The 25281-nt window shown below is 37.9% G+C and overlaps 2 protein-coding genes across 11 annotated transcripts in view; one reads left to right on the forward strand and one right to left on the reverse strand.

The window, feature by feature from the left end:
* ptk2aa (protein tyrosine kinase 2aa) overlaps window positions 1–16206 on the forward strand; it is a 105666-nt gene extending 89460 nt beyond the window's left edge. For all 10 annotated transcript variants that reach the window (XM_053492122.1, XM_053492119.1, XM_053492116.1 and 7 more), the window contains 12 exons: window positions 217–306; window positions 519–723; window positions 1474–1585; window positions 2947–3033; window positions 5215–5352; window positions 5932–6063; window positions 8881–8943; window positions 9463–9502; window positions 9649–9752; window positions 12959–13114; window positions 13208–13288; window positions 14946–16206. In XM_053492122.1, the coding sequence (XP_053348097.1) occupies window positions 217–306; window positions 519–723; window positions 1474–1585; window positions 2947–3033; window positions 5215–5352; window positions 5932–6063; window positions 8881–8943; window positions 9463–9502; window positions 9649–9752; window positions 12959–13114; window positions 13208–13288; window positions 14946–15158 (1421 nt within the window). In that variant the 3' untranslated portion in view covers window positions 15159–16206. The remainder of the gene's footprint in view (window positions 1–216; window positions 307–518; window positions 724–1473; window positions 1586–2946; window positions 3034–5214; window positions 5353–5931; window positions 6064–8880; window positions 8944–9462; window positions 9503–9648; window positions 9753–12958; window positions 13115–13207; window positions 13289–14945) is intronic.
* Window positions 16207–20833: 4627 nt separating this feature from the next.
* On the reverse strand, window positions 20834–23815 carry rplp1 (ribosomal protein, large, P1). Its single transcript, XM_053492128.1, has 5 exons — window positions 23601–23815; window positions 23123–23197; window positions 21717–21828; window positions 21441–21551; window positions 20834–21043 (listed from the first exon to the last, which is right to left on the reverse strand). Exons 1-4 carry the CDS (start codon window positions 23670–23672, stop codon window positions 21469–21471), a joined length of 342 nt encoding a protein of 113 aa, XP_053348103.1. The 5' UTR covers window positions 23673–23815; the 3' UTR covers window positions 20834–21043; window positions 21441–21468.
* Between the last annotated feature and the right edge of the window lie 1466 nt (window positions 23816–25281).

The following is a 25281-nucleotide window of genomic DNA, read 5'->3' on the forward strand; positions in this document are numbered from 1 at the left end:
AGCCATTCAGCATAGCAGAAAAATAAACATCTAAATCATTTCACAGTACTTTATGTAGTCATAGATCTTGGAATTATTTTAGTAAAGCATAAATATATTACCAGGTTAATTTATCTGTTTTTGGTATTAAAAGCATAATAAATAGTTTATGATTTTGCTGCATTTTGTGAACGTCTTCAATCATGATTTTTTATATTTTATTTATTTATTTTAAAGCCTCCAAAGGGAAACTGCCGATCAAATGGATGGCTCCAGAATCTATAAACTTCCGCCGCTTTACCTCAGCCAGTGATGTGTGGATGTTCGGTACATTGGACACTTTTTTTAATATATATTCTTTGTTAGTTTTGAGCCTTTTATTTACTAGGCTTTGAAATAACTTGAATTTTAGCTTAAGTCTTAAATTAACTAATGCTATAAAGGTAATAATCATTACTATATTAACATTATCGCATTCATTGTTGTGTAAAAATGAATCACTGTTTATATACCATGTGTCATCTATCACTCTGTCTTAGGAGTGTGCATGTGGGAGATACTCATGTATGGCATCAAGCCCTTCCAAGGTGTAAAGAACAATGATGTAATTGGACGAATAGAGAATGGCGAACGCTTGGCCATGCCTCCCAACTGCCCCCCTACCCTTTACAGCTTGATGACCAAATGCTGGGCGTACGACCCGGGCAAGAGGCCGCGCTTCACAGAACTGAAGACCCAGCTCAGGTTAGCCCGGTCTTCTTATATGGAGTTGACAAAGCTGTTAAAATAACGATATGAAAACCAGAAATATTGGATATGTTATTAGGTTGTGTTTTCGTGAAGGTTGTTTTGATGTCTGTGTGCACCGTTAAACACCAGGGGTCGCTGTTTTATTGCTAAATTTGGAGCTGATTTTTCTCTCCAGCGTTACGGAGCTAGACTGTGTAGTATTTAGTGTTTTTAAAAAAATTGTGTCGAGACCCACAAAAGAAAATGGAACAGTGGAATTTTGTACATTTTGGAACAACACTGGATTTTTCCAAAACTTTGGTCATTATTTCTGTAATTGTTCTATTCAAGTGCATACATGTAATTTAAAGTATAGCCAAGTGCATTTATAAACCCATCAAGCACCATGATGAAACTGTCTCTCGTGAAGAACATCCCAGGAAAGCAAAAGCAAGACTTACCTCTGCAGCAGAGGAGAAGTTCATTTAGAGTCACCAGCCAGAATTAACAGCAACTCAGATAGGCACATTATTTAAGAGATTGCTGCATATTGTGGAGGTCTTCAGCATTGTTGTACAATATCGAAAGACTGGTGATGTTTTATATAGTTTTGCTGGGCAGGCATGGATCATCCAGCAGCAGTGTCTTCTCATTTAAACTGTACTTGGGCTCCAGTAGGCAAATATATTTGGCTTTATAATACAGTGGATTGTATAGAATGCTCTTCATTGAGTTCACTAAAATACATCTTGCTTTTCTGGGTAGCACGATTCTGGATGAGGAGAAAGCTCAGCAGGAGGAACGCATGCGTATGGAGATGAGGCGTCAAGTCACGGTGTCCTGGGACTCCGGTGGATCAGATGATGCTCCTCCTAAAGTAAGCCACTGTGTGATTATTATGTTAGGCAACTTAAAGGAGTTATTGTAAAGACAAAGTGCTGTCAGTTCGTAAGCAGCTCTGTTGCAGTCGAGGGCAGAGCTCATTTCAGGACGAGGAAAGATTGCAGGACAAAATTCCACATTTTTGACGCTGTATTTAAGATATTTAACCATTAACGGGTTCTCCAAGAGATTCCTAATAATTTTGATTATGCTTATTGTTAATTACTGTACTTTTTGCAGACAGAACTGACTTGTAGTTCTATATATTATATTCCATCTGTCAATCCATCCAGGAACCTCTGTAGTCCAACCAGGCCCCATGCAGGCCTTTGGTGACCATTGTATTTATTCCCATTTTTGTATGACTGAGGTAGGACCTCCGGTCACCATTCACACACTACATGCAATTTGGGAACGCTAATTAGCTTAATCTGCATGTCTTTGTACTGTGGGGGAAAGCCGGAGAACCGGGAGGAAACCTACCAAGCACATGGAGAACTTCATGCACACGTGCCACCTCATACAGTATATTATAGTGTAATAAACATGCCGCCTTATACATTATAATATATTGTGATGATATTATAACAAATCATTTTTGGTTTTAAAGCTCTGGAATACATTGCACTGAATCCAAGCAAAGTGTTTTGGTATTACTATTGCCGTATGTTTTAATCTTGTACTTTCATATTACCCCATTTTAAGAAATCGCTTTAAGGATGATTTATGCATCCATGCAGTATTATAACCATTTGTTTTGGGACTCGCTCTTTCTGTTCATTCTATTATGCACCATTCACCTGCTGCTTCAATTAGTCATAAGAAGTAGCACTAATAGATAAATGTTTGTGTGTCTGTAACAGACCGCAAAGCGGTGGAAAGTACTTGTGATTTATGATGTTGTGTGTCAAGAAATGAACAGTCTGTTCTAAACGCTGGCTTCTGGTACTGAACATTTGAATTTTAAAATGTGGCACAGTCTCATCTTACTTTAAGATGTCACTCTGATTAGCCAGTGTACCTTTAACAGGGTTATATAATAGGCACATTCTTTCTGTCAGGTGAATAAGAGAAGCATTAGTTGATCTAATTTCCACTGCACGCTGGAAGAGTCTTTGTCCAGGAAAGTTCAGTGAGATGTCAGCTGTCTCTGGCCCGCCAGCTAAAATAAAGCAGCACTTTACATATTTTTATTCTCTGTCATAGTTGTCCGGTTTCCATTGTGTATAACGTGCAGAGGCTAACAGCGTTCAGTGAAGAATCTGTTCTAAGATAAACTGATACACGCTGTCAAATTGGCACTCGTAGCATTTTAGATCATCCTTTTGATTTCTGCTTCTTTTTTTTTTTAAAAAGCCCAGTCGGCCAGGTTATCCAAGTCCCCGGTCCAGTGAAGGGTTCTTCCCAAGTCCTCAGCATGCAGGCCAGCACAATCACTACCAGGTAACTGCATACCACCTATTAAACCATTTTGTGCCTAAACGAAGCTAGTCAAAGCTTTTCTGTGTAGTATGTTGGGTATTTGCCGGGAACCTTGCATGAAGCAAGTTAAATACAAACAACTTTCTATCTGTTTGTGTGTGTGTGTAAAAGTTTGCTCCATATGATTTTTTTAAATTCTTATTAAGGTTAGTCATATTATGCATTACTCAACTCAAATATGTTCTTTGTCAAGCTGTTGGTAGCTATTAGAGTTTCATCTCGCATATAAAATTACCGCCAGCCAACATTGGCACAGCTCAAGGTTATTTTCTGAGTTTGTGTTTTCTTATGAAACAGATGTGTGATGTTTAATTGCAGCCAAAAGTCCAAGATCTCTCGTTTGCATTTGTATTTACAATTTCGGTTTGCTTCAAATTTTGGTCAGCTTTGTAAACAGGCAATTCCATGCAAAGTTCAACCTTACCAAGGTAAGAAAAGGTTGGCATAATTTATCCTGTTTGGTTTCTACCAAATCATGCTAATGCACAAAAAGCACCAGGCAAATGCATTTGCTTATACTGATTAAACTTTTACTTATAAATTAAACTGTCCAATGCTGAGCGTCAATCATCAGTAAGCCATAAAATGATGAACACTACAAAGAAAGAGAGAGAAAAAGACCAGAAACAATGTAAGCAATAATTCCAAATGTAATAAATTCCTAGTTAGGTTTTTCATAATTCAAGCATGTTTTTATATTGTAATGCTTATATTAATTAATTTATCAAGATTACACAAATCACAGGACTTCTATCTTGTTTGCCAGAGTTAAAAAAAAGCCAAGAAAATTAAAGACGCATATAAACAACACACCTTATAACAAATCTAAACATGTATTATGCAAAATAAACACAGCAGTGCACAAAATACAAATATTTACACTATATACAATATTTTTTGACATGTATGCAAATGTATAACCAATACTGTGATTTGTGTAATCTTGATTAATTAACACGAGCCTAACATGGTGGTGGCCCGTACAGGATGCATTACAATATAGTTTGTAGACGACTGGTTTAGATAAGTATAAGTATATTAACTATTCCAAAAAACTAAATTAATGATTTCAAAAAACATTTTTAGATCTACAGTTGTGTGTTTATTTGGTGCACATGTAATACTTTTTGCAGTTGTTTTAAAATCCAGTGTTTGTATAAAACCTAAATTATTTATATTATGTTTATCCTTTTAACGTCACATACATAACGCTGCTAAAATACTGCATAACTTGAGTATGTAAGTGGTTATATGAATTTTATATCTTGTACAGTATGTGTCTAAGAATTGTTTTTACTTTTCTAAATTAGTTTAAAAGGACTAACACAAGACCTGTGTATTACACCATTTTGTACCCTTTTATTTTTGTGCATACCTTGGACGTTTTTTAAGTAGAGTCAGGAAGCAGTAGAATATATGTGCCACAGTTACTGGCCTGCTGCATGATGTCAGCACCACCAGAGTGTATTTAAGTTTATGTCAAGCTCCAGTAATGTTCAGGTCACTAAGTTTTTCTTTCTAAATTTAAATGAGATTCAAAACTTGATTAAATTTTTGAGAACTGGTGTAATTTCCTTTGACAAAATTGCTACCAGGCCGGACTCCTGTACAGAATTTCAGAAATGTAGTTATTATGCAGCAATTCATTGTAACTCAGCATCTCAGAAGCCATGTTCTCCTAGAATTCCTTGAAGGGAATAAGAACGAAAACCTATTAAGAACAAACTTAATCTAGATCCTGTTGTTATCCTTTCGGAGTCTGCTCATTTTTAACCTTATAAGGAGTCTGAGCAGAAGTCTTGGCTAATGTGGGGTTATTTTTGTAGCTTTTTATTTATTACTTCCGTTGGAAGAGAGAAGGAATGAGACCAGACTGTCGAGATCGAATCTAGGTCTCTGGGTCAAAGGTCAAGTAAATACTCGGTAGCATCAGTGATTGTTGGATATGATGATGATGGCTTTTTTTCCCTGCAGGTCACATTTTATTCATAATAATATTTTCATGACAGATTCTCTCTCTCTCTTTCTCTCTCTCTCTCGCTTAATGATCTTCTTGAGCATAAAAACAGCTGTTTCGTGCTTTGTGCTTTTATTTCTACTGGCCTTTGTGCTTGTTTTGACGTGTACTTTACTCTGCTGAAGGGATCGGGTTACCCTGGATCTCATGGCATGCCGGCAATGCCCAGTGGAGGATACCCAGCCCAGGCCTCTGTTCTGGAGTCACACGAGACCTGGAACCACCACAGACAAGACGTACCTGTTTGGTCTCCTAATATGGAGGTGAGCGTCACCCACCAGTTCAGTACAGTGGCGCTGCTCTGTTAATTTTAACTTTGAGTGCAAAAAAAAGTTACATTTTTGGGGTATTACTGAGAGGAATTTAATGTGTGATTTTATTTACATCTGGACTTGCGATGCGTTCATATCCACCCACACCTAAGAAAATTTCTGTTTAAACTACCTATGGGTTTTACTTTTTTTTTTTTTTTTTTTGACCAGTATCTATGTAGAGGCTGCCAAATTATGACTGCTCTAACTTGCTGTGCTGTGATTAATCGATTCTGCACACATTCAGACCTGTACATGTTTTTACATTTAAATGAAGAGTTTCTTTGTTTAATATACTTTGCATAAATTCGTTCATGAAAGTCTTCTTTTTTATCATGTGACAAAAAATATTACAGCATTATAATTTTATTTAATTTTACCTGTTTGCAGTAAATCACTGCTATTTTTTTTGTGTGCGTGTTTGTTCCATGTGTCTGTATTGTGGTTGCAATTGATGATAACTTAAATTCAAAGATTTTTCACTTTTAGTCTTGACCAGAAGTAATTTCTGTGTGCGCGCGCATGTAACAGGACGGAGGTGCTCTGGACATGCGGGCGCTGGGACAGGCGCTGCCACCTCATCTGATGGAGGAGAGATTAATGATGCAGCAGCAGCAGATGGAGGAGGATCAACGCTGGCTGGAGCAGGAGGAAAGCTTCCTGGTAATTTCATTTTATTCTCACCTCACTGTGTGCATGTCATTTTTAAAGGGCTTGTATTTTATATTTACAGTTATTTAGACTAGGTGGGACAGTGGCTTAGTGGTTAGCACTGTCGCCTTGCACCCCCAGAGTCCGGGTTAGATTCCTACCTTGGGGTCTGTGTGCATGGAGTTTGCATGTTCTCCCTGTGCTTGGTGGGTTTCCTCCAGGTACTCCGGTTTCCTCCTACAGTTGGAAGACATGCCCGTAGTGTGTGAATAAGCATGAGAATCTGATGTGTGTGTGCCCTGCGATGGATTGGCACCCTGTCCAGGGTTTTCCTCGCCTCGTGTTCCTGGGATAGGCTCCAGGCCCCCCGCGACTCTATATACAGTACATGATAAAGCGGTACAGACAATTAATGAGTTATCGAGACTCTTGTAGCTATGGACTGTTCACTAACTTTTAAACTTCAGTTTATTATATATGGCTAAATTCATAACTTACTCTAACATTATGTGGTGGAGGAACATATTTTTGGTAAAGTATTTGAATTAGAAGGACAAGTTTGTTGAACTGGCACATTAAACCAGTTGTGCATTTCATCAGCTGTAAATTGTATAACACTTAGACAAAACACCATATGAATGAAGTGAACAGTGGAATTGTGCCCTGTCCACCAGTGTGTGTGTGTTTGTGTGTGTGAAAGAGAGAGAGCCTGTGTGTGTGTGTTTATGTGCACTTGATTGAGCAAAATAGAGATATGAAAAACAAAGCCATAAATCCTGAGTGTGTTGCGTCTGGGAATCACACAGGCCTGCAGGGTGAGACTCCTCCTCTAGAAAGAGCTTGGCTACTGCTGTGGAAGAAGAGACCATGTTTCCATTTTAACCCCACAATATAAAAAGTTTCCTTAAGCAGCATATGGGTTATTCTCTGTGTAAACACCACAATTTGGGCGGAATTTCAGATCCATATTCATCAAGAAAGACTTTCCTACTAAACCAGTATGGACTTCATTTATTTCCTGAGCAGTCTTTTCATATAGCATCTTGCCTATGCATCACTATCATGCAGCAGAGAAAATTGCACAAAAAGTTTCACTGGGAAATCTCGCCTTTGTCCTGTTGCACATTTTATAGTAGTTGAACATCTTGCAAAAAAAAGTCTTACAACATGCACTGTAATTATTTATACTCCCAACTATACATTATCTCCTTTAAGACGGTTCAATTTTCAATCTGGTTTCTCTCGGGGTTTCTTCTTTAATTTGCCTAAGAAAAATTTTCCTGGCCACTTTGGTCTTCCTCGTTATAAAGCTACTTTTTGTGATGTGACAATATCTGTTTTCAAAAGAGCTATATACATACAGTACCGTGCAAAATTCTCAGATGCATGTGATTAACTGATCTAGATATAATTTCCACATTCAAAAATATGCTATAAAAAGCATTGCACAATAATTAATGAAACAAAGTCATTCATTGGTGTGACGAGCCTTTGCTTAAAACTTCTGAGGACTTAGTCATACTTGGTTTCTTTTTCTCATGCATGCAAAACCCAAAAGCTTTGTTTTTTTTTTACTTTTTTATGTCTGAAAAGTGCTCTTTTATGTAATATATTAATTTCTTTTATGGGTTACAGATTTTTTTTTTTTTTTCTGTAAGATTTTTTTTTTTTTTTTTGCAGGATTAATACTGTTTGGAACCAGGATTTAGTATTTTTGTTGTACTAACTTAGAAGTTATAAAATAAACATATATACTCTCTCTCTATATATATATATATATATATATATATATATATATATATATATAACAAAGCTTGCACTTAAAAAACATTTGCACTGTACTTTAAATTGACATACTTTATTTTTTATTGTCATTTTTTTAATGGCTGTATTTTTTAAACTATTTCAAGACAGTTTTGGCGTATTCTATCATTAACATTTTATTTCTCCTGTATTCATTCTGGAGGAAGATCTGGTATGATTTGGTTGTGCACAGTCATTCCTTCATAGGAATTTTATAATTGTCGCTTCATATGAGAACTGTGAAAACGACAGTGAAAAGAGGCAGGGAGGGAGAAGTGGGATGAGTTAGAGGGAGCCAGTGTAGGATGAGAGGAAAAAGAGCAAGAGCTTGTGGGAGTCATTTGGCTCTGCGTTTGCTCTGCCTGCTACAGTCGAGCACATTTAATCCACACTCCAGCCAGAAGCCAGATCTCAGTCCTCCTCCGGCACGCCGTCGTGCTGATGGAACAGTGCTCACCACACTCTCTCCTCGCCGTGGTGAGGACGCACTCCGCTCCAAGGATGCACCTTTTCAAGTCTTGCTTCGGAAAACCGGTACTGAGACGCTCAGAGCTGTTATTACTGTTTATTTTCGTGGATTGGTTCTGTTTCCTGTTTGCTTATATGACTTGGTGAGGACTCTGAATAGGTTTGAAGAGGACTTGGAAAGATGTTGTGGATTTTCAGTTTGTTACCCGAAGTAAAATCAGAATGATGAGAAGAGATGAAACTGAGTACATGATGCACGGTGCTGCTAGCACATTTGTAGTTGGATACCATACCCACATATGTTTGTCTGTTAATTTGTCAGTGGGTTTTGTTGCTTTTTGGGTAATTAGAGATGATATAACAACATTTGTACAAGGGATTATATCTACAAGGTTGTGTATGGCGGAGAATGGAGGTGTTTGTGTGTGTATGTATTCTTGTTATACAGTGAGAAAGACACTATTTAAATCAAAGACCAAGATGTTTCAGTGTAGTCTGTTCTTGGAATCAGGTGTGTAATTGTGTGTGGGGGTTTTTTTTTTTCCTGTGTGTCTTCAGAAGCCAGAGTCCAGGAATTCAAGGGGCAGTATTGACCGCGAGGACGGTGCTCTCCAGGGGCTGGTAAGTTCCCATAACCCTTTGCTTGTTTGTGTTTTATCCCAGAAGTCATGCCGAGTACAGACACATTACATCTTGGCGCCTTAAAGCCCTTTTAAGAGGCTTAGAAGTAACTCTAGAGCCATGATAGTTTCAGGGGTGCATTTACTTTTGTGTTCCACTGCAGTCAAGCTCTAGAAAAGATGTAGCGAAAGGTTAAAAGCAGTGGCTGGCTAGAGGAGTGTCACATGGAGCAGCAGCCACAAGTTGTTATTTCACATGCCATCTCCAAAAACAGCCGCGGGCAAACCAGACACATTTTCTCCGTGTAATTACAGAACTTTCTGTATGTTACTGTATGTTGGATAGAAAGTGTTTTGGAGATGTACAAATGCGTCAGTTATGCACGCTTTCCCACAAACCACTCACTCCCACCCGTAACACCAGCCATAATCCTGCATGCAGTAAAATCAGGGTAGGACAGCCAGTCGAGGCGAGTCAGCAAAGCCCTGAATGCTTGTTTACGTTTCTATTTTCTTTCAGACGGGAAATCAGCACGTATACCAACCTGTGGGCAAAGCAGGTACGTGCCTCAGTGCTGCCTTACTGGCGTTCTCAAATTGGCTAAACATACATTCGAACCGATCAGATTTTTTTGTATGTGTTTTGTTTTTTTGTTGTTGTTTTTTTCCCTCCCACTTCAATGCTTACAGTTTGTTTCTTCTGCAGATCCCGGAGCTCCACCTAAAAAGCCTCCTCGTCCCGGCGCTCCGACTCACCTGAGCAGCACAGCCAGCATCAGCCCCGTAGACAGCTATAACGAAGGCATCAAGGTACACCTGCCTTAAGCTCTCGGTTTATCAAGCATGTGCTTTCCGTAGTCAGACAGATCTGCTGCACAGGCATCACTCACTCAAGTCTGGCTGCACTTTATAACCAACCTGTAAGCATGGCAAAAAGCATGCAGTGTGCTTTTTATTTCATTTTTTTGCATCCTTTGTTTGCATGGTTTTTGGGACAAACTTTTGAGCCAAACAGATGGAAAAGTAAAAGAGTGCAAGTGTCAGAATTTCCCCTGCTTTCTTTAGCCAAGTGGCTTGAGTTGCAGCTCGTCAGCAGAACGGGAAAGTTTATTTTCCCAAGCATGCAGGAGGATAAAAGGGGTCCAAAAGACTGACCCGAACCCCCACCACCACTACCACCATGACCACCGCTCATTGACAGTGATGAGGGTCACTAATTAATACCTTTATCTAAATCTAATCCCATCCTGAAGTCTAGTAACCAATTAGACTCTTTCAGCTTTGAAAGTCTTTTCAAATCTGTCATAGAAGACGGAGTATCTGGACACACACACACACACACACACACACACACAAAAGATTGATGTTCATGGTGAGCTAGATAAAGAGACTAATCGGATGTGGTTTTCAGCTCCGGGAAAACCTTTCTTAGGCCAGTTGGAGGATAACAGCGTAGATAAAAACAGTTTTCTTTTACCACCTCCTTTCCACCACAAGACGGTGACCTCTGCTTCATGGTTCTCATCTGCTGCCAAAACCATAATGCAGAATGCACACTCATTCAGCGTTTTCGAGTCACTGGTCCTTTTTTTGTTTAAACCTTCCAGGCAGTTTTGCTTTCGAAAAGTGTTGTTTTAAAACTGTGTTGTGTACTTTGAAGAACATGCGCAATTTTATTTTACATTTAAAACAATAAAAAAAGATTCTTCTTACAGAACCAGAACCCTGTTAAAAAAAACATTTAACCACTAAATCATGCAGCACAGCTTTTTTCTCCTTAGTTGTCAGTATGTGCATGTTAATTTCTTCTTCGTTTATTTTTTTGCATCATTAATTCTTTGTTCCTGTTCTGTTTCCCTGCATCCCTCCCTCACCCCCCCTCACACTCGCCTGCTTTTTGCTGCACGTAGCCCTGGAGGGTAAGGACTTGTGTGTGTCGGTTATGTGTGTACTGTACTGTATGTGTCAGTTAGCAACTGCTGCTCTCACACTCATCTTTATGTTAAAGGGAGTCATCTATAAACATTAAGATACTAAAGTACTAAACACTAATGTACATACCGAGTCGGGCCAAAAATGTATACACACTTCAGGAAAAGAAAAATTGTATGATATATTATATTATTATAATATTATTATACTATTATCATATATCAATGTATATTGTACAGCAATACAATACTAAATGTAGTATTAAAATATTTATAAAATGTTTATTCTTTTCCTGTAATGTGTATACATTTTTTGGCTGACTCTGTATATCTATCTGCACACACACACACACACACACACACACTTGTACTTTATGTGTCTGCCCTGAACTAAATGAGTGTGAGACTTCAGTTACTGCTGTAATGTTTGTTATAGTTAGTGCTCTAGCATTAGAAATGAGCAAAGGTACAGTAAGTAAAGTTTTACTAAGAACTTCCTAGAAATTAGATTCCTTCCTAGATTACCTATTCAGTCTTATTAACGCCTCTGTCTACATTGTTTATCGCGCTAGCCCAGGAACTTCCACCTAATAAGATTTTGATTATTATTAGATCTAGATTAGACATCACGAGTGATCGAAGACCAGGAGAAACTCCTCATATTCCAGCCTTAACTTTTTATTCCCACACAGGTACATTACATAGTATTACACATGAGGCTAAAGTAGACTTACTTGGGATCTTTTCCCGATATGTTAGTCCTTTTAATGCAGGTCATCTTTGCCTTCTGTCTTTTCCTGGCGTTTGGTTGGAATAAAAGTCTGGAGATTAAAGGTTAAAGATCCAGGACAAAAGTAAAATAAAAAAGAAAATTGAAATATGCAACCTAAAAAAACCAATGTGGCACGCCAACACTGGTGTTTCAGTCAAGTGTATAAAATCATAGCAGAAGCTCTAGATTATAGTATGACGATAAAAATAATATAGAAGTTGACAGAGGCTTAGCTATAGAATGTAAAAAAAAAAAAAGACAGTGGTGTAACTCCATAGTTTGGAACGATCATGCGTTTCTGTTTATTTTGTGTAGTGAGCGATGTGCAGGCTTACTTTCTTATTGTACCTTTACCTTAGTGTCTTGTGTCACAAAAACACACATCTGGTAATTGGGAAATAGTTTTTTTTTTTTTGTCACAGCAATTAATTATCACATTTTAAGATATGTGGGCTTGTGGCTTGTGGACTTTAAAATCGTTTAACCAACCAACCAAAAAAAAAGGAACATCAGTAAATACTAGGGATGTCTAAAGAAATTTAAATACCCTGTTAATTGTGTGATGAGGCAGTTTTTGAAATGAAATCACTTTTAAAATATTTTTTATGCCTTACGCGCACAGAAAGTTCGTGAGAAATTATGAAGAAGTAAAAAAAAAAAGCCTTGTCTAGCCAAAGTTGTTAAATGAGCTCTGAAGGTTTGTAAATCAAAAGAAAGTTTCTGATCTAATCATCAACCTTCACAAAGTATGTTTTTTTTTTAAATAAGATCAGAGTATGGGCTCTTGTGTTAGGAATATCTGCTCAAATATTTAGCTAAGATGCATAAATGCTGTAAATCTCATAAGATTATCTTTATATTTCCACTTTAGAACATCGGCTCCTTTAACTTTGTGGTTTCTTTGGTGGAATCCCATTCAGCATTAAATATGAAAGCTTGTGCATTAAGTAGTGCCTTTAATCAGGCGTTAGAGAACGATTTAAGATTTAGCCTTGTGTTAGAATCTAGCTGTAGTTTGTGTTAGCTGTGAACAAACTAAATATAACTAAAGATGTATCCAGTGCGTATTAATCTAGTTTCTCACAGTGCACTGTTAAACCAAATTCATTAGTGTTCATCTGATATCTAAATGCTACTGCCATCTAGTGTTCAGACCTCAGCACTTTATTGCTTGATCTGGTTTCTTGAAACTGGTTTCTGTCTTCTGAAATGTTTTCTGCTTTCAAACCACAGCAGCAAAAAAAAAAAAAAAAAAAACTCATTCATCCATATACTCTCTTCCTAGTAACAATTTTGCACTGTTTGTTCACCAGATCCAGCCTCAGGAGATTAGTCCACCACCCACAGCCAACCTCGACCGCTCCAATGATAAGGTCTATGAGAATGTGACTGGACTGGTGAAGGCGGTGATAGAGATGTCCAGTAAAATCCAGCCTGCTTCCCCTGAAGAATACGTGCCCATGGTGAAGGTATAAGAACCACCACTACGCCTCCACCCCAATACATAAATGAATGTTTTAGCGATTGGACGTAGTGCTAATCTGTGCTGGTGGTGCTTGTAGGAGGTGGGACTGGCTCTGAGAACGCTGCTCGCGACTGTGGACGAGACCATCCCTATTTTACCGGCCAGCACCCACAGAGAGGTCAGTAACTGCCATCCTGCTAAATCTGCATTAAACCCATCCGTCATTAGGTTATAAAGTGTATATGAGGTTTGAGACATAGATGTTGGTTTCTGAAAGATTTAACCATCATGAATGGGTCAGGTACCCATTCAAAGTTCCCTGTTGAGTCTGGTTACTCTCAAGGTTTCTTCCTACTGCTATCTCATGGAGTTTTTCCTTTGCCGCCATCGCTCTCGGCTTGCTAAGGATTATGATTTATACACATTTTCTCACATTTTGTACACGTTTCCTTGCTGCTTTGAGGAAATGACCCTCGTTAAAAGCGCTATATAAATAAAAATTTAATTGAATTGAATTAGTCCGTCCAAAAAGGTTTAGTTTAACACATTGCTATACTATATAAATTCAGGTAATGCATGCTAAAATGTGTATTGTGTAGTTTATGTATGTATAAGAATACATCGATCAGCCATAACATTAAAACCACCTGGGTTTCCATTGTGCCACCAAACAGCTCTAGCCCCTCAAGGCATGACTCTGAGAACTCTGGAGGTGTGCTGGCAGTGTTGGGTTTAACCAAACTTGGATGTAACAAGTAATCTAACGCGTCAGGTCCGCCATTTAAGTACTCAGTCATTTAGTTATATTTTTAAAAATGAAATCCATTATTCAGACAATTTATGTAATCCGTGAGACAGACAGTAGTGATTCCGTTAGTGTGCGTGCGTAAAAGTCATCTTACAAGCCCCACCCCCGATAACCCGCCCCCCTCTGTTATTCCTGCTATTATTCTTGCTTGACTGGCTGTGAGAAGCGGTGTTAGGCACCATGAGCCATCGCGAGTGACCACCTGACATTTCGCGAAGTTCTGCAAACGCCAAAACTTGCAGTAAATTATGATAACCCATACTTATGGCCATTGCGTGAAACCACGTAGGTGAGATAGGTGTATTAGTAGTTAACAACTTCGCTGAGTGATAATGGTAGAATAATTATAAAGGTCTTGACTAAAACAACATGCAAGAGGAATCACAAAGGAGTTTTAATTTTCCGCAATGAAAAAAAAGTACTCTAACTTTTATCAGAAAGTAACGCTGTAATGTAACTGATTACTTTTTAAAGACAGGAATTTTGTAATGTAATTAGTTAATATCCCCCAACACTGTGTGCTGGCACCAGGACATTAGCAGCACATTTCCTGGATGCTGGATCAACAATCTTAAATCCTTTGCCTGCTAAGCCCCAAACACAGCAAGCTGTGATGCCCTGAGTGTTCTGATACCGTTCTATCATAGACAGCATTGACTTCCTTTATAGCAATTTGTTCTGCATTGGCTTTTCTGTAGGATCGGACAGGATAGGTTGTCCTTTGGTCCCCACAGACATAAATGACATAAATGATCACCAGTTTACTGGTATTTAATTGATATTCAGTGCTATTTTATTAATTCATTATTCTAGTATTGTTAGTCAGTGTATAGTATGTTACCATGAAACATATACTGATTATTTTAAACACGTTAGAACCAGAGAAATTGTGTAACTGCAGGAAGAGGAAACCTCTAAGCATTAGATTATATTGGGACTAATATTGGCATTAGATTATATTGGGACTAAGCATTAGATTATATTGTTGCAAAGTGTTTAATGTGAGCTGCTATCTCTGTGTGTTCAGATCGAGATGGCTCAGAAGCTGTTGAACTCGGACCTGGCCGAGCTGATCAATAAGATGAAGCTGGCGCAGCAATACATGCTCACGAGCCTGCAGCAGGACTACAAGAAACAGATGCTCACAGCGGCGCACGCCCTCGCCGTCGATGCCAAGAACCTGCTGGACGTAATCGACCAGGCCAGGCTGAAAATGATCACTCAAACACGGCCACACTAGGAAAAAAAAAGGCAAGTTTAGGAGACAGGGACCCTATGATGCAGCACAGGACACGAGGGGACGCAATGTCCACTGCTGGGACTATATGGTGATGTTGTTTACTGAATCACAGCACCAGTGGCTCTCGACATGAAACACACCTGTACGCCGGACGTCTCACTACAAGAATATGAAATATGAAGCCTTTTCTATAGAGACTTAAACACAGTATGTTCAGCGGACTCAGAGATACAGAGTCATGCTAATCATGTTTTTATTGTCCTGTTTGTGCTGGCTGTTTGCTTTCTTTTTCTTTTCTTTTTTTTTCCTTTTAAAATAAGTCCAGAGATGAACTCCAGCAACGGATACTTTTATCTGAGAAAACATCACAACTGGAATCCACATGGAGCTAATGCAGAGCCTGGAACAGCATGAGCTCTAACCCAAAGGTGTATCGCAGACACTCACCCACTTCCTGTTCTGAACTGTTGTACAGCAGAGTCTGCCATTGTTCTGATTTACACACACACACACATACGCACATCGAGGCTCACACTGTTCTTTTTATCCTCTGACTTCCACTCAGGGGGCACCTTGAGGCACGGCACGACACATCATGCTGTTTATCGTCATCATATTCCGCACAAGAATGCATATATTTTTTAAAGAATTGTCTATGGAATTAAGATTTAAAAAAAATGTGTATCTCTAATACTGGGGTATTAATGGGTAGAAGAAAAATGTCATCAGGGACTGTTAAAAAAAAGAAACTGAATTTAGTAAACACCTCTTCTTCGTATCAGACAGTAAAGCACAATTTTAGTAGCTTAAGACCTTTTTCTTACTCACTGCTTCCTCAAAGTAAATCTGGTAAATGTAGAAATGGTCCACATTTGCCACCAATATCTCTGCGTCTTTCCCCAGGCTGATCACCTCGGTCACGTCACGTCACCCCCCTGTGTATAGTACAATCTATAAATGAATCCTCTTTGTCACTCTGATAAATTATTCTCAGGAAACAAAACTGACTGTACAGAACCTTTAACTAATAAAATGTGTTACTCTTGTATTCATGATCCTCCTGGTTTTCTTTAACTGACCATTGATTAAGCTTAAAAAAAAAACAACATTGCGTACATTTCAGTTTAAACTCCGATTTTGCCTATAACTTGTATTTAGATTGTATTTACGTCTTTAAGACAGATAGTCCATGGGCATTTCTCTTTTTATGAGTTTTACATTTTCTTTGATCATTTTTATATTCACTGTCCCACAGCATCAAAAGACATAAATCTGAGCATTTTATTTTGAGTCAATTTCATTTAATTTGAGTAATTTATGCTTACATGAATGGTGTTCAAGTCAAACCTGTACTTGTGATGACATTTCTCATGCATGAAGGCTGATCGACTTACAGAAGACGCAAAGTACAGTGATGAGAATGGTTAAAAAATTTTACATCCGTGAATGACGATCCCAGGAGACGTGACTCTTAGCCCACTGCAGTCGTTCCTGTAAACATTCAGCAAATGGAACGCCCGATGCTTTTAAAAAAATCAACCATTGTGCAGAAGAGATGCATCTGTGTGTGTGAAAATCATTTACCAACACAATTTCAAATTACAGGAGCTCGGCTGGAAATTAATCCCACATTTCCGTACAGTCCTGTCCTCGCTCCAAGCCATTTCCACATGGGACATTAAAGGAGTTCCTGGGAGGCCAGCGTTTCAGGCCCGAAAAAGTCGTACTGAGAAAACTTTCTACCTTGATGGTATACAAGCACTGGTGAAACACTGGGATAAGTGTATTAGTGTAGCAGGGGGTTATATAAAGAAAGATTTTACTTTCATAACTGTTCTTTTATTCTGCGCAATTGAAAGTCCCGCTTTGCAATGTAAATAAATTTTACCTTTTGGGCCACCATGTATATTATAATTATACAGATCATTTTTATATTATAGAACACTGGTATGATTTGTGATGTGGTGAAAAAAAAAACTTGGGGGGGGGGGTGAAAAAACTATTTCTTTTTGGTAAAAACCTGATTTGCTTTAAAATGTCTCTGAGAATACATTTTTTGTTTTCTTTATATTGAGCTTTTGACATAGGCAAAAGCAGCTTTACAGAAATCTGTGTGTAGCTCTAGATCCTTAATGAACAAGCTAGAGGTGACAAGAGACAAAATAAAGCTCCCGATGTGACCTGAGACAATGTGAGGAAGGAATCTGGACAGGAACCAGACTCAGAATGGAGTCCAGCATGTACTCTGTGCAGAAGAGTAAAGACAAACAGGTCTGTGTTTACAGGATGTTATATATGAGCAGATTGTGAAACAGCATCTAGGTGAGATTATCATCTGTTTATAAATGTAAATGGCCTTGCACCTCCAGGATGAGGTTTGATCTCCCGTGTTTAGTGGGTTTCCTCTGCATACAGGGAATAGGAAATAGAAAAAGAATCAGCAGCCTTTATTTCTTATATATACATTACTTTTCTCTTTGCATATCCCAGCCTGTTAGAAACCCGGAGTCTGAGCTCAAGGTCAGCCATGATACACAGGCACGTGCACACACAGAGATCAAAGGGGGCTTGAGCACCTCCCCTTTTTATTCCTGGAGAGAAAGTGCCCTTTTTTCTGGGGTGCTTTTTTTTTTTTTTTTTTTTTTTTAAATAATATATATTCCTGTTTGCGCACAGCTTCCCTGTCAAACAAATATGTTTATTGAAGAACAGTATATCTAAATATCAGGTCAGGAGTTCTAAAGCGAACATCAGCTATATATTATCCCGCTTATTACATGGCTGCCTACCTACCAAATAAATAATTATGTTGACACTAAATATTAAAAGGGAGTTTATTGATTGAAGCCCGATTGTATTGCTTCCACTAAAGAAAATGGTCCACTCCGTCTCTACGGTTAGAATCTTGTGAGTCCATAGCAACGCTTTGTTTTTCATGTTCTGTTATACTCCGCACAGCGGTCTTTTATCAAGAAATAACGGACTGCATTCTACATTGGAATTCAACCAAGCCATCATGTAATAAAATAAGTTAGTAATAAGCTTAATAAAGTTACTAATAAGTATATATCATAGCATAAATTGGTGAATTTAGAAGAAATCTATAGATGCAAACAGATAGAGGATAGATACACTCTAAAAAATGTAGTAAATCTGAGTAACTGCATCTGGTACATTAATCAATAAAACTGAGTAGAAATAAGTTAACATTAAACATTAATATAACAATATTAAACAAAAATAACAATATTTATAAATTAACATTTTTTTTATTTCCTCTAAACCTTTATAAAATAGTAGTCCATACAACCACAAATACATACATGACATTGGCTTTTATTGAATTTTTCTCAATTATTTTGGTAAGTTTAATTCAAACAATCAAGTAAGATTTTCAGAGATTTTGTTAAGTTAATAAAGTTAAATATTTCTCTAATATTTACTAAGCCACAGAATATTTTTAGAGTGTAGTAGGTTTAAAACAAACTCCATCTAAATGTGGACTTTGAAGGTTTTATTTGATGATGGTGATACAGTCCTCCCTCGAATGTGAAACTAAGTCCATGTCTATGGCGTCAGATTTATGTCAAAAGTCACGAGCGCGTAAGACATGCTCACGAGCACATTATGTTATTTCACACGCGCAAAAATGAACCTTCAGGTGGCATGATAAAAGTACTCGCGCACAAATTCAACAACCGGGAGGTGTACAGGCACCTGCGCGCGAGCGCCTGGCATACTCTCATAGGTTAACTCTGCTCGCGCAGTGGAATCCTGCTCGCGCGCAGCGGGCTTCTGCTCGCGGAGCGCTGTTTTGCTCGCGCAGTGGATTTCTCCTCGCTCAGCTGATTTCTGCTCGCTCGAGTCTAGATGACTTTTGACAATTTGGGGGCGGAAACCAAGGAGGGCACTGACTCTCTTATAATTGGTCACTTTCATCGTAATCACACCCACAGGGACATCCTTGTACCTTGATTGACAGCTCTCATTACAGGAAGGCACGGAGTTGGGTTAAGTTACCACCGAAGAAGAGTGGGAATTAATTTTCTAATATACATAAACTGTCTATCCACGTATAAAATGCTGCGCAGATCATAGTTAAATCAATTACCATATTTTCTCTTACATCTATAAACGGCCAGATGAGCTGGAGCCACACAAAAATACAATAAGGGACAAGGTGTTAGCCTGCAAAATCAAATGCATTAAATCAGCGTCAGTAAGAATAGCACTTGTACATGTGAAAACAATTATGTTATGATTCAGTTAGCCTAATGTTAGTTGTCTAAGATGCAGTTTTTAAAGATTACAAGTTTTAAAATGAGTGTCGGGCGATCAGCATCACAAGTGTTGGCTAAGGCGTTAGCTACAGAACGAATAGGCTAGCTAGTTACGTTACTTATTGCTAAAAAATATGGTAATTGATTTAACTATGATCTGCGCAGCATTTTATACGTGGATAGACAGTTTATGTTTATTAGAAAATTAATTCCCACTCTTCTTCGGTGGTAACTTAACCCAACTCCGTGCCTTCCTGTAATGAGAGCTGTCAATCAAGGTACAAGGATGTCCCTGTGGGTGTGATTACGATGAAAGTGACCAATCATAAGAGAGTCAGTGCCCTCCTTGGTTTCCGCCCCCAAATTGTCAAAAGTCATCTAGACTCGAGCGAGCAGAAATCAGCTGAGCGAGGAGAAATCCACTGCGCGAGCAAAACAGCGCTCCGCGAGCAGAAGCCCGCTGCGCGCGAGCAGGATTCCACTGCGCGAGCAGAGTTAACCTATGAGAGTATGCCAGGCGCTCGCGCGCAGGTGCCTGTACACCTCCCGGTTGTTGAATTTGTGCGCGAGTACTTTTATCATGCCACCTGAAGGTTCATTTTTGCGCGTGTGAAATAACATAATGTGCTCGTGAGCATGTCTTACGCGCTCGTGACTTTTGACATAAATCTGACGCCATACATGTCAGTCACCATCAGTTATTGTGTATGTGTACATGCATAGCAATAATAATATTAATGTATTTGATTAAAACATTAAGGCAGTATTCTGATGCTTGGTTGTGTGGAGCTAAAAAGTTATTTTGCTTGTGAAACAAAAAGTATTTAAACAATTACTTTTATTCATGCTTCAGTGCAGGGCCATGCAAGGGCAATTGCATGAGTTTGAGGAAGATAAAATTAACTTAAATTATTTTTTAAAAAAGGAAGTCAGTGTTGCGTTAATATATATACTTTTTTTGTTTAAAAAAAGAAAAAAATACGTAATTATGAGAAGTGCCTTTATTTCACTTGAGCCCCTGCCCCTCAAAATGTCTGTGCACGTCCCTGATGATACAGCACCTATACAGCAAACAGGGTTGAGGGCCTTAATCAGCTTTCCTCCGAGTGTGTTACTCCGCCCCTAACGGTGCTTTTCAAGCAGCTCGAAAAGAGGCGGTCGGCAGACGTCACGCGGTTCGGAGGAAACACGTGATAGTCTTCGGCCCTCCCGCCTGAGTGGTAGTAGTAGCCTTAATGTGGGAGCCCCCTAGTGACGGGGAGGAATTTGTCACGACTAAATTAGGGGAGAAAATTTGAAAAAAAAAAAAAAAAAAGAGAACAGCTGATTCAACTTCACTCAAATCACTCTGATTTTGATGTCATGTTTCATGGATCAGATGCAGAATTTACCGACTTGATCAAGCATTCAGCTTTAATGAATAAAGGCCTAAATTACTAAGATTTTTCACCTATAAGCAGGTCACCATTTGGACTTACATAAATAAGCCTGTGACTGACTGATTACTACATTGATTAATTTCACAGCTGGCAGCAATTCTTTTAACCCTAAATAATGCAGTGAGAAGATTCTCATGTCTTGAACAGCCATGTCAGATGATGTATCCTGTGGTCATGAAAAAAAAAATTGTTTCAGAAGATTTAAATCAGCTTACAATAAATTTAATGAAAAAGATTCCTACTACCTGAATGTACTGAATCTGAGGATATAAACTATACTGATTTGCACCCCTTTTGCATGGATCCAAAATTAAATCAGTTCATCTGCTAATTACAATAATTATATAGTCAACTCTAGTGACTTTGTAACACATATGCCAGTCTTTCTCAGGCTACCTTCATGTTGCTTGTAGCACTCAGATTCTGGATTTTATTTTAACATTTAAAATACTAAAAGTATATGCACCAAAAAGTAGCTGCTATAATTAGAGATTAATTAGAGTTACAGTAGTTTTTAATTTTTAAAAAATCAACATGAGTAAAAACAAGACGCATTAAATTACATTTTCTGGTTTTTATTGTAAAAGCACTTTAGTCAAAGAGACCAAAGCCCATGTCATCATCAGACTCCTCAGACTCTTCCTTCTTCTCTTCCTTCTTCTCCTCTGCCTTGGCTGAAAGAGCAAACAAACAAGATGTAAACACAGCCCAAGTAAGCAGTGCTTGTTTTATATGAAGTGTGCTGTACAATTAGAATTGTTTAGATATGCTCAGTCATAGCATTTGGATACCAGGACACATGTACATTATATAAATTAATGTGTTGTGATCGGATTTACCTGGGGCGTCTCCACCAGCAGCAGGAGCAGCTCCACCAGTGGTGGGAGCAGGAGCAGCACCACCAGCTCCCACGTTGCAGATCAGGCTACCAATGTCCACGCTGGCCAGAGCCTGAAACAAATTTTAGCCATTTAGCTGAAAGAACACCAGCACTAGTACCAGCTTGACCAGCAAGTGTTGAGCCCATCAATCCATCTAGCATGGGCCATGTCTATTAATTTGCAAACAAGTGAGAACGATGAGCAGCCACTTTCTCAGCATTTTTATTAAGAGTGAGCACATCAGCTTTCTTACAAGCCCATCAAATTGATATTGGGGTTTGCAGGCAAATTAAAGATCTTGGAAGAACTATGGTACCAAAAACCCCTTGATGCAGGCTACAGTCGGGTGAAATTAGAGGTAATCGTGGCATTTTAGGTGCACTCCACCTTTTGCTGTAAAATCCTAAAATACTCACTCCTGGCTCACAATGATACCCAAGTGAAAATTTTGAGTTGCAAATCCGTATGATTTGCATGGCAATGTGTTTAGAGCACCATCTGTAGGATTGCAGAGGAACTGCAACATTTTACCACCTATAATAAACATACAAATTAAACTTTTTTTTAATTAAAATAGCTAATGCTTAATCACAATACATTGCTGAATCAACATCCCATCTCATTTTACATAACATGTATAAGTGTACAGGTTGCAAATTTTGCCTCATTTTGTTTGCTGAACATCCACAAGAGGCATGCACATTACATCACACATTATGTCAGAGGGTCAAAGTGTCTGGAATACCTTGAGGACAAATTACAGAGCAGGACAAACCTCCCTGTCTTACCTGAAGGCTAACTGTACATACACAAAACAATGAGCTATGATTTAAGCAATGCATTACAATAATGAGACTCCAGTTTAATTACATCTCTGCTTCCTGATCCAACAGCATTCCACTTAAGTAATAAGTTGGATTATACCATCGCTGATCAAGACACAGGCTAATCTTTTGGACATACACTTGTTGCACTGTTTAAAACTATATGCAGTGTTACAAACCTATCCCAATAATCTAGCTATTAAAAAAGGCATTTCTAATAATGGCATAAAGATGTGATGTGTCTAAGTGACGCGTTAAAATGCCATGATGCATTATGGGATTCAACAACTGCTCTGAACACCAATCCGAGTACACAAGATTACCTACTCCGTGTTTTCAGTGAAGTCCTTTCTGTGAATTATGGGTAACTTCCAAAAGTCTGGTACAGTACATCTATGAGAGAAGCCTGATCTCAGGTCCATGTGACTGCAGATCAAGCTAAAGTAACTACCATGCGGACCTGATCCATTAGCATTACTGGTCAGCAGAAATCTGAAAACTTATTCCAAAACACTTCTTAAATCAATAAACACCGCCTACCTTGGCGAACAGACCGGGCCAGAAAGGCTCGATGGTCACTCCAGCAGCCTTGATCAGAGCGTTGAGCTTGTCCTCCTGTGAAACACCAATTCATTAGCATCATTGCCTATATACTAGTGTCAATATTATTTTTATTATTGACCGTGTTTACACCCATACTAACTTTAAAAGAAAAACACAAGATAACCTTGTGCAACTGATTATATATTAACTTCCTTTACAAACTAAAGCTTAGTGAAAGCTAGCAACTACTGGACATGCTAACAATGCTAGCTGACTAGCAACCCGGCTCCTAAATTATTCTTATTAGGTTACATGAACCACTCGTTACTAGACTTTTTAGCCCGTTTTTAATATCAGCTTTAATGCGAAACTAGTATCGGTAACACAAGCCCGCTTTTTCCCGCTACACCATGTGACAGTGATGTTGCCGCTAAAGATGGCGGCGCGCCGTCCCGAGCTCAAACTGAACACCTACCGTGACGGTCACTTCATCATCATGGAGGATGAGAGCGGAGTAAATACAGGCGAGCTCGGAGACAGAGGCCATTGTTCTTTGATTTTAACAGAGTTTAGGACCTGGATGCCTAAGTTTTGACGGTGCCAGTCGCCGGATTCAAGGGCCTTAGCTTCGCTAGAAGAACCGAGCACCTTTAGGCACGTTCTCGTCTTCTGTACAGAGCGGAAAGGGACTGAACGAAGGCGGGACATCGGTATATATACTCATGTACGTCACTTCGTGGGCGGGGCGATCTTAAAGGCGTGGCATTTAGACATCAATCTAGAGTGAGTTTATGGATAGATAATCTTATCACCATTGCATATTACAACAGGTTTACAGGTAACAGCGATAAAATACAGTTTAGTATGTACTATCTATCAGAAGTTTAAAAATTATATATATAAAAATCAGTAAATGGAGTAAATATTGTATAACCTTGCTATGTAGTAAATATGTGCAGTATTCTTATATTATAGAATATAACTATAGAATAAAACAACTAAATGGAAAAGGGCATATAAGCAGGAATGCAGGAACACACCACACACACAAACACAACTGATTAATTATTAGTACAATTTATATAGGGATAAAGTGTATACTAATTTACTAATAAATAATTTTCAAGGCTATATAAAAAATTTTTTACCTAGCAGTCGATATGCTTCCACCTTTTACCCTTTTACTGCTATTTCTTATTTTTTAAAAATCTTGTGTTATTTAGATTTTTCTTTAAATATACACTCTAAATAAAAAAAAAATTGTTATACTGTATTTTAAAATTAGGAGAAAAAAAAAAAACTAAACTGTTTATCTCACCAATACATGCACCTGTAAGAAAAAAAACATCATAAACTTATTATTTTGCAGTGGCCCAGAGCTGTATTATGTAACTGTACATCTATTACTGTGATATAATATTTTTTTATTTTACTTTATTTACTTTGTACAATTTTTTATCTTCTTATTCTATTTTATGAACAGTCCTTTAAGCATTTCACTGGGTATACTGAATAAAATTAGATTTTAACATTTTAAGTATTTTTATTTATTAATTAATATACAACAAATATCAATTTATTTAGATAACATAAACCAGATTCCAGATTCCACACCATTTCTTATCTCAAATTATTATTTCTTACTTGAATTAAATTTAAACATACACATTGTGTGCTTGTTTAATAGTAACAAAAACATGTGTATTATCTGTATTAATATGTCAAAATATAAATGTTCAAATACATTTTTAAGTATAGTCTAACATATATTATTATTACTGTTATTATTTTAATAACACACCAAATCTTCAACTCATGTATGTAACTTATGTAATTAATTAAAATATATTTATTTAAAATAATATTTTTCTGTATTTTTTTTACATGTGACAAGCATGATGCATAGTTTAAAGGGTAAAATGTCATAACCACTCAATATTTTTTTTCCTATATAAAAGACTGACTTTTAGGAATTATGTTGATGTCACTCATTTGATTGAAAGAGTGTGCATAAACCAAAATTGTTGTATTAAATTGACAGACAAACATAACATTGGGGGGAAAATTGTCTAAAATATTGTCTAAAAGCAATTAGATAATTTATGGAATACCACTAACTATATCACTTCATTCTGTGTTCAGGGTTGCGGAGAGAA

This window comes from Clarias gariepinus, chromosome 3 (assembly GCF_024256425.1).
Source record: "Clarias gariepinus isolate MV-2021 ecotype Netherlands chromosome 3, CGAR_prim_01v2, whole genome shotgun sequence".
Taxonomy (NCBI): Eukaryota; Metazoa; Chordata; class Actinopteri; order Siluriformes; family Clariidae; genus Clarias; species Clarias gariepinus.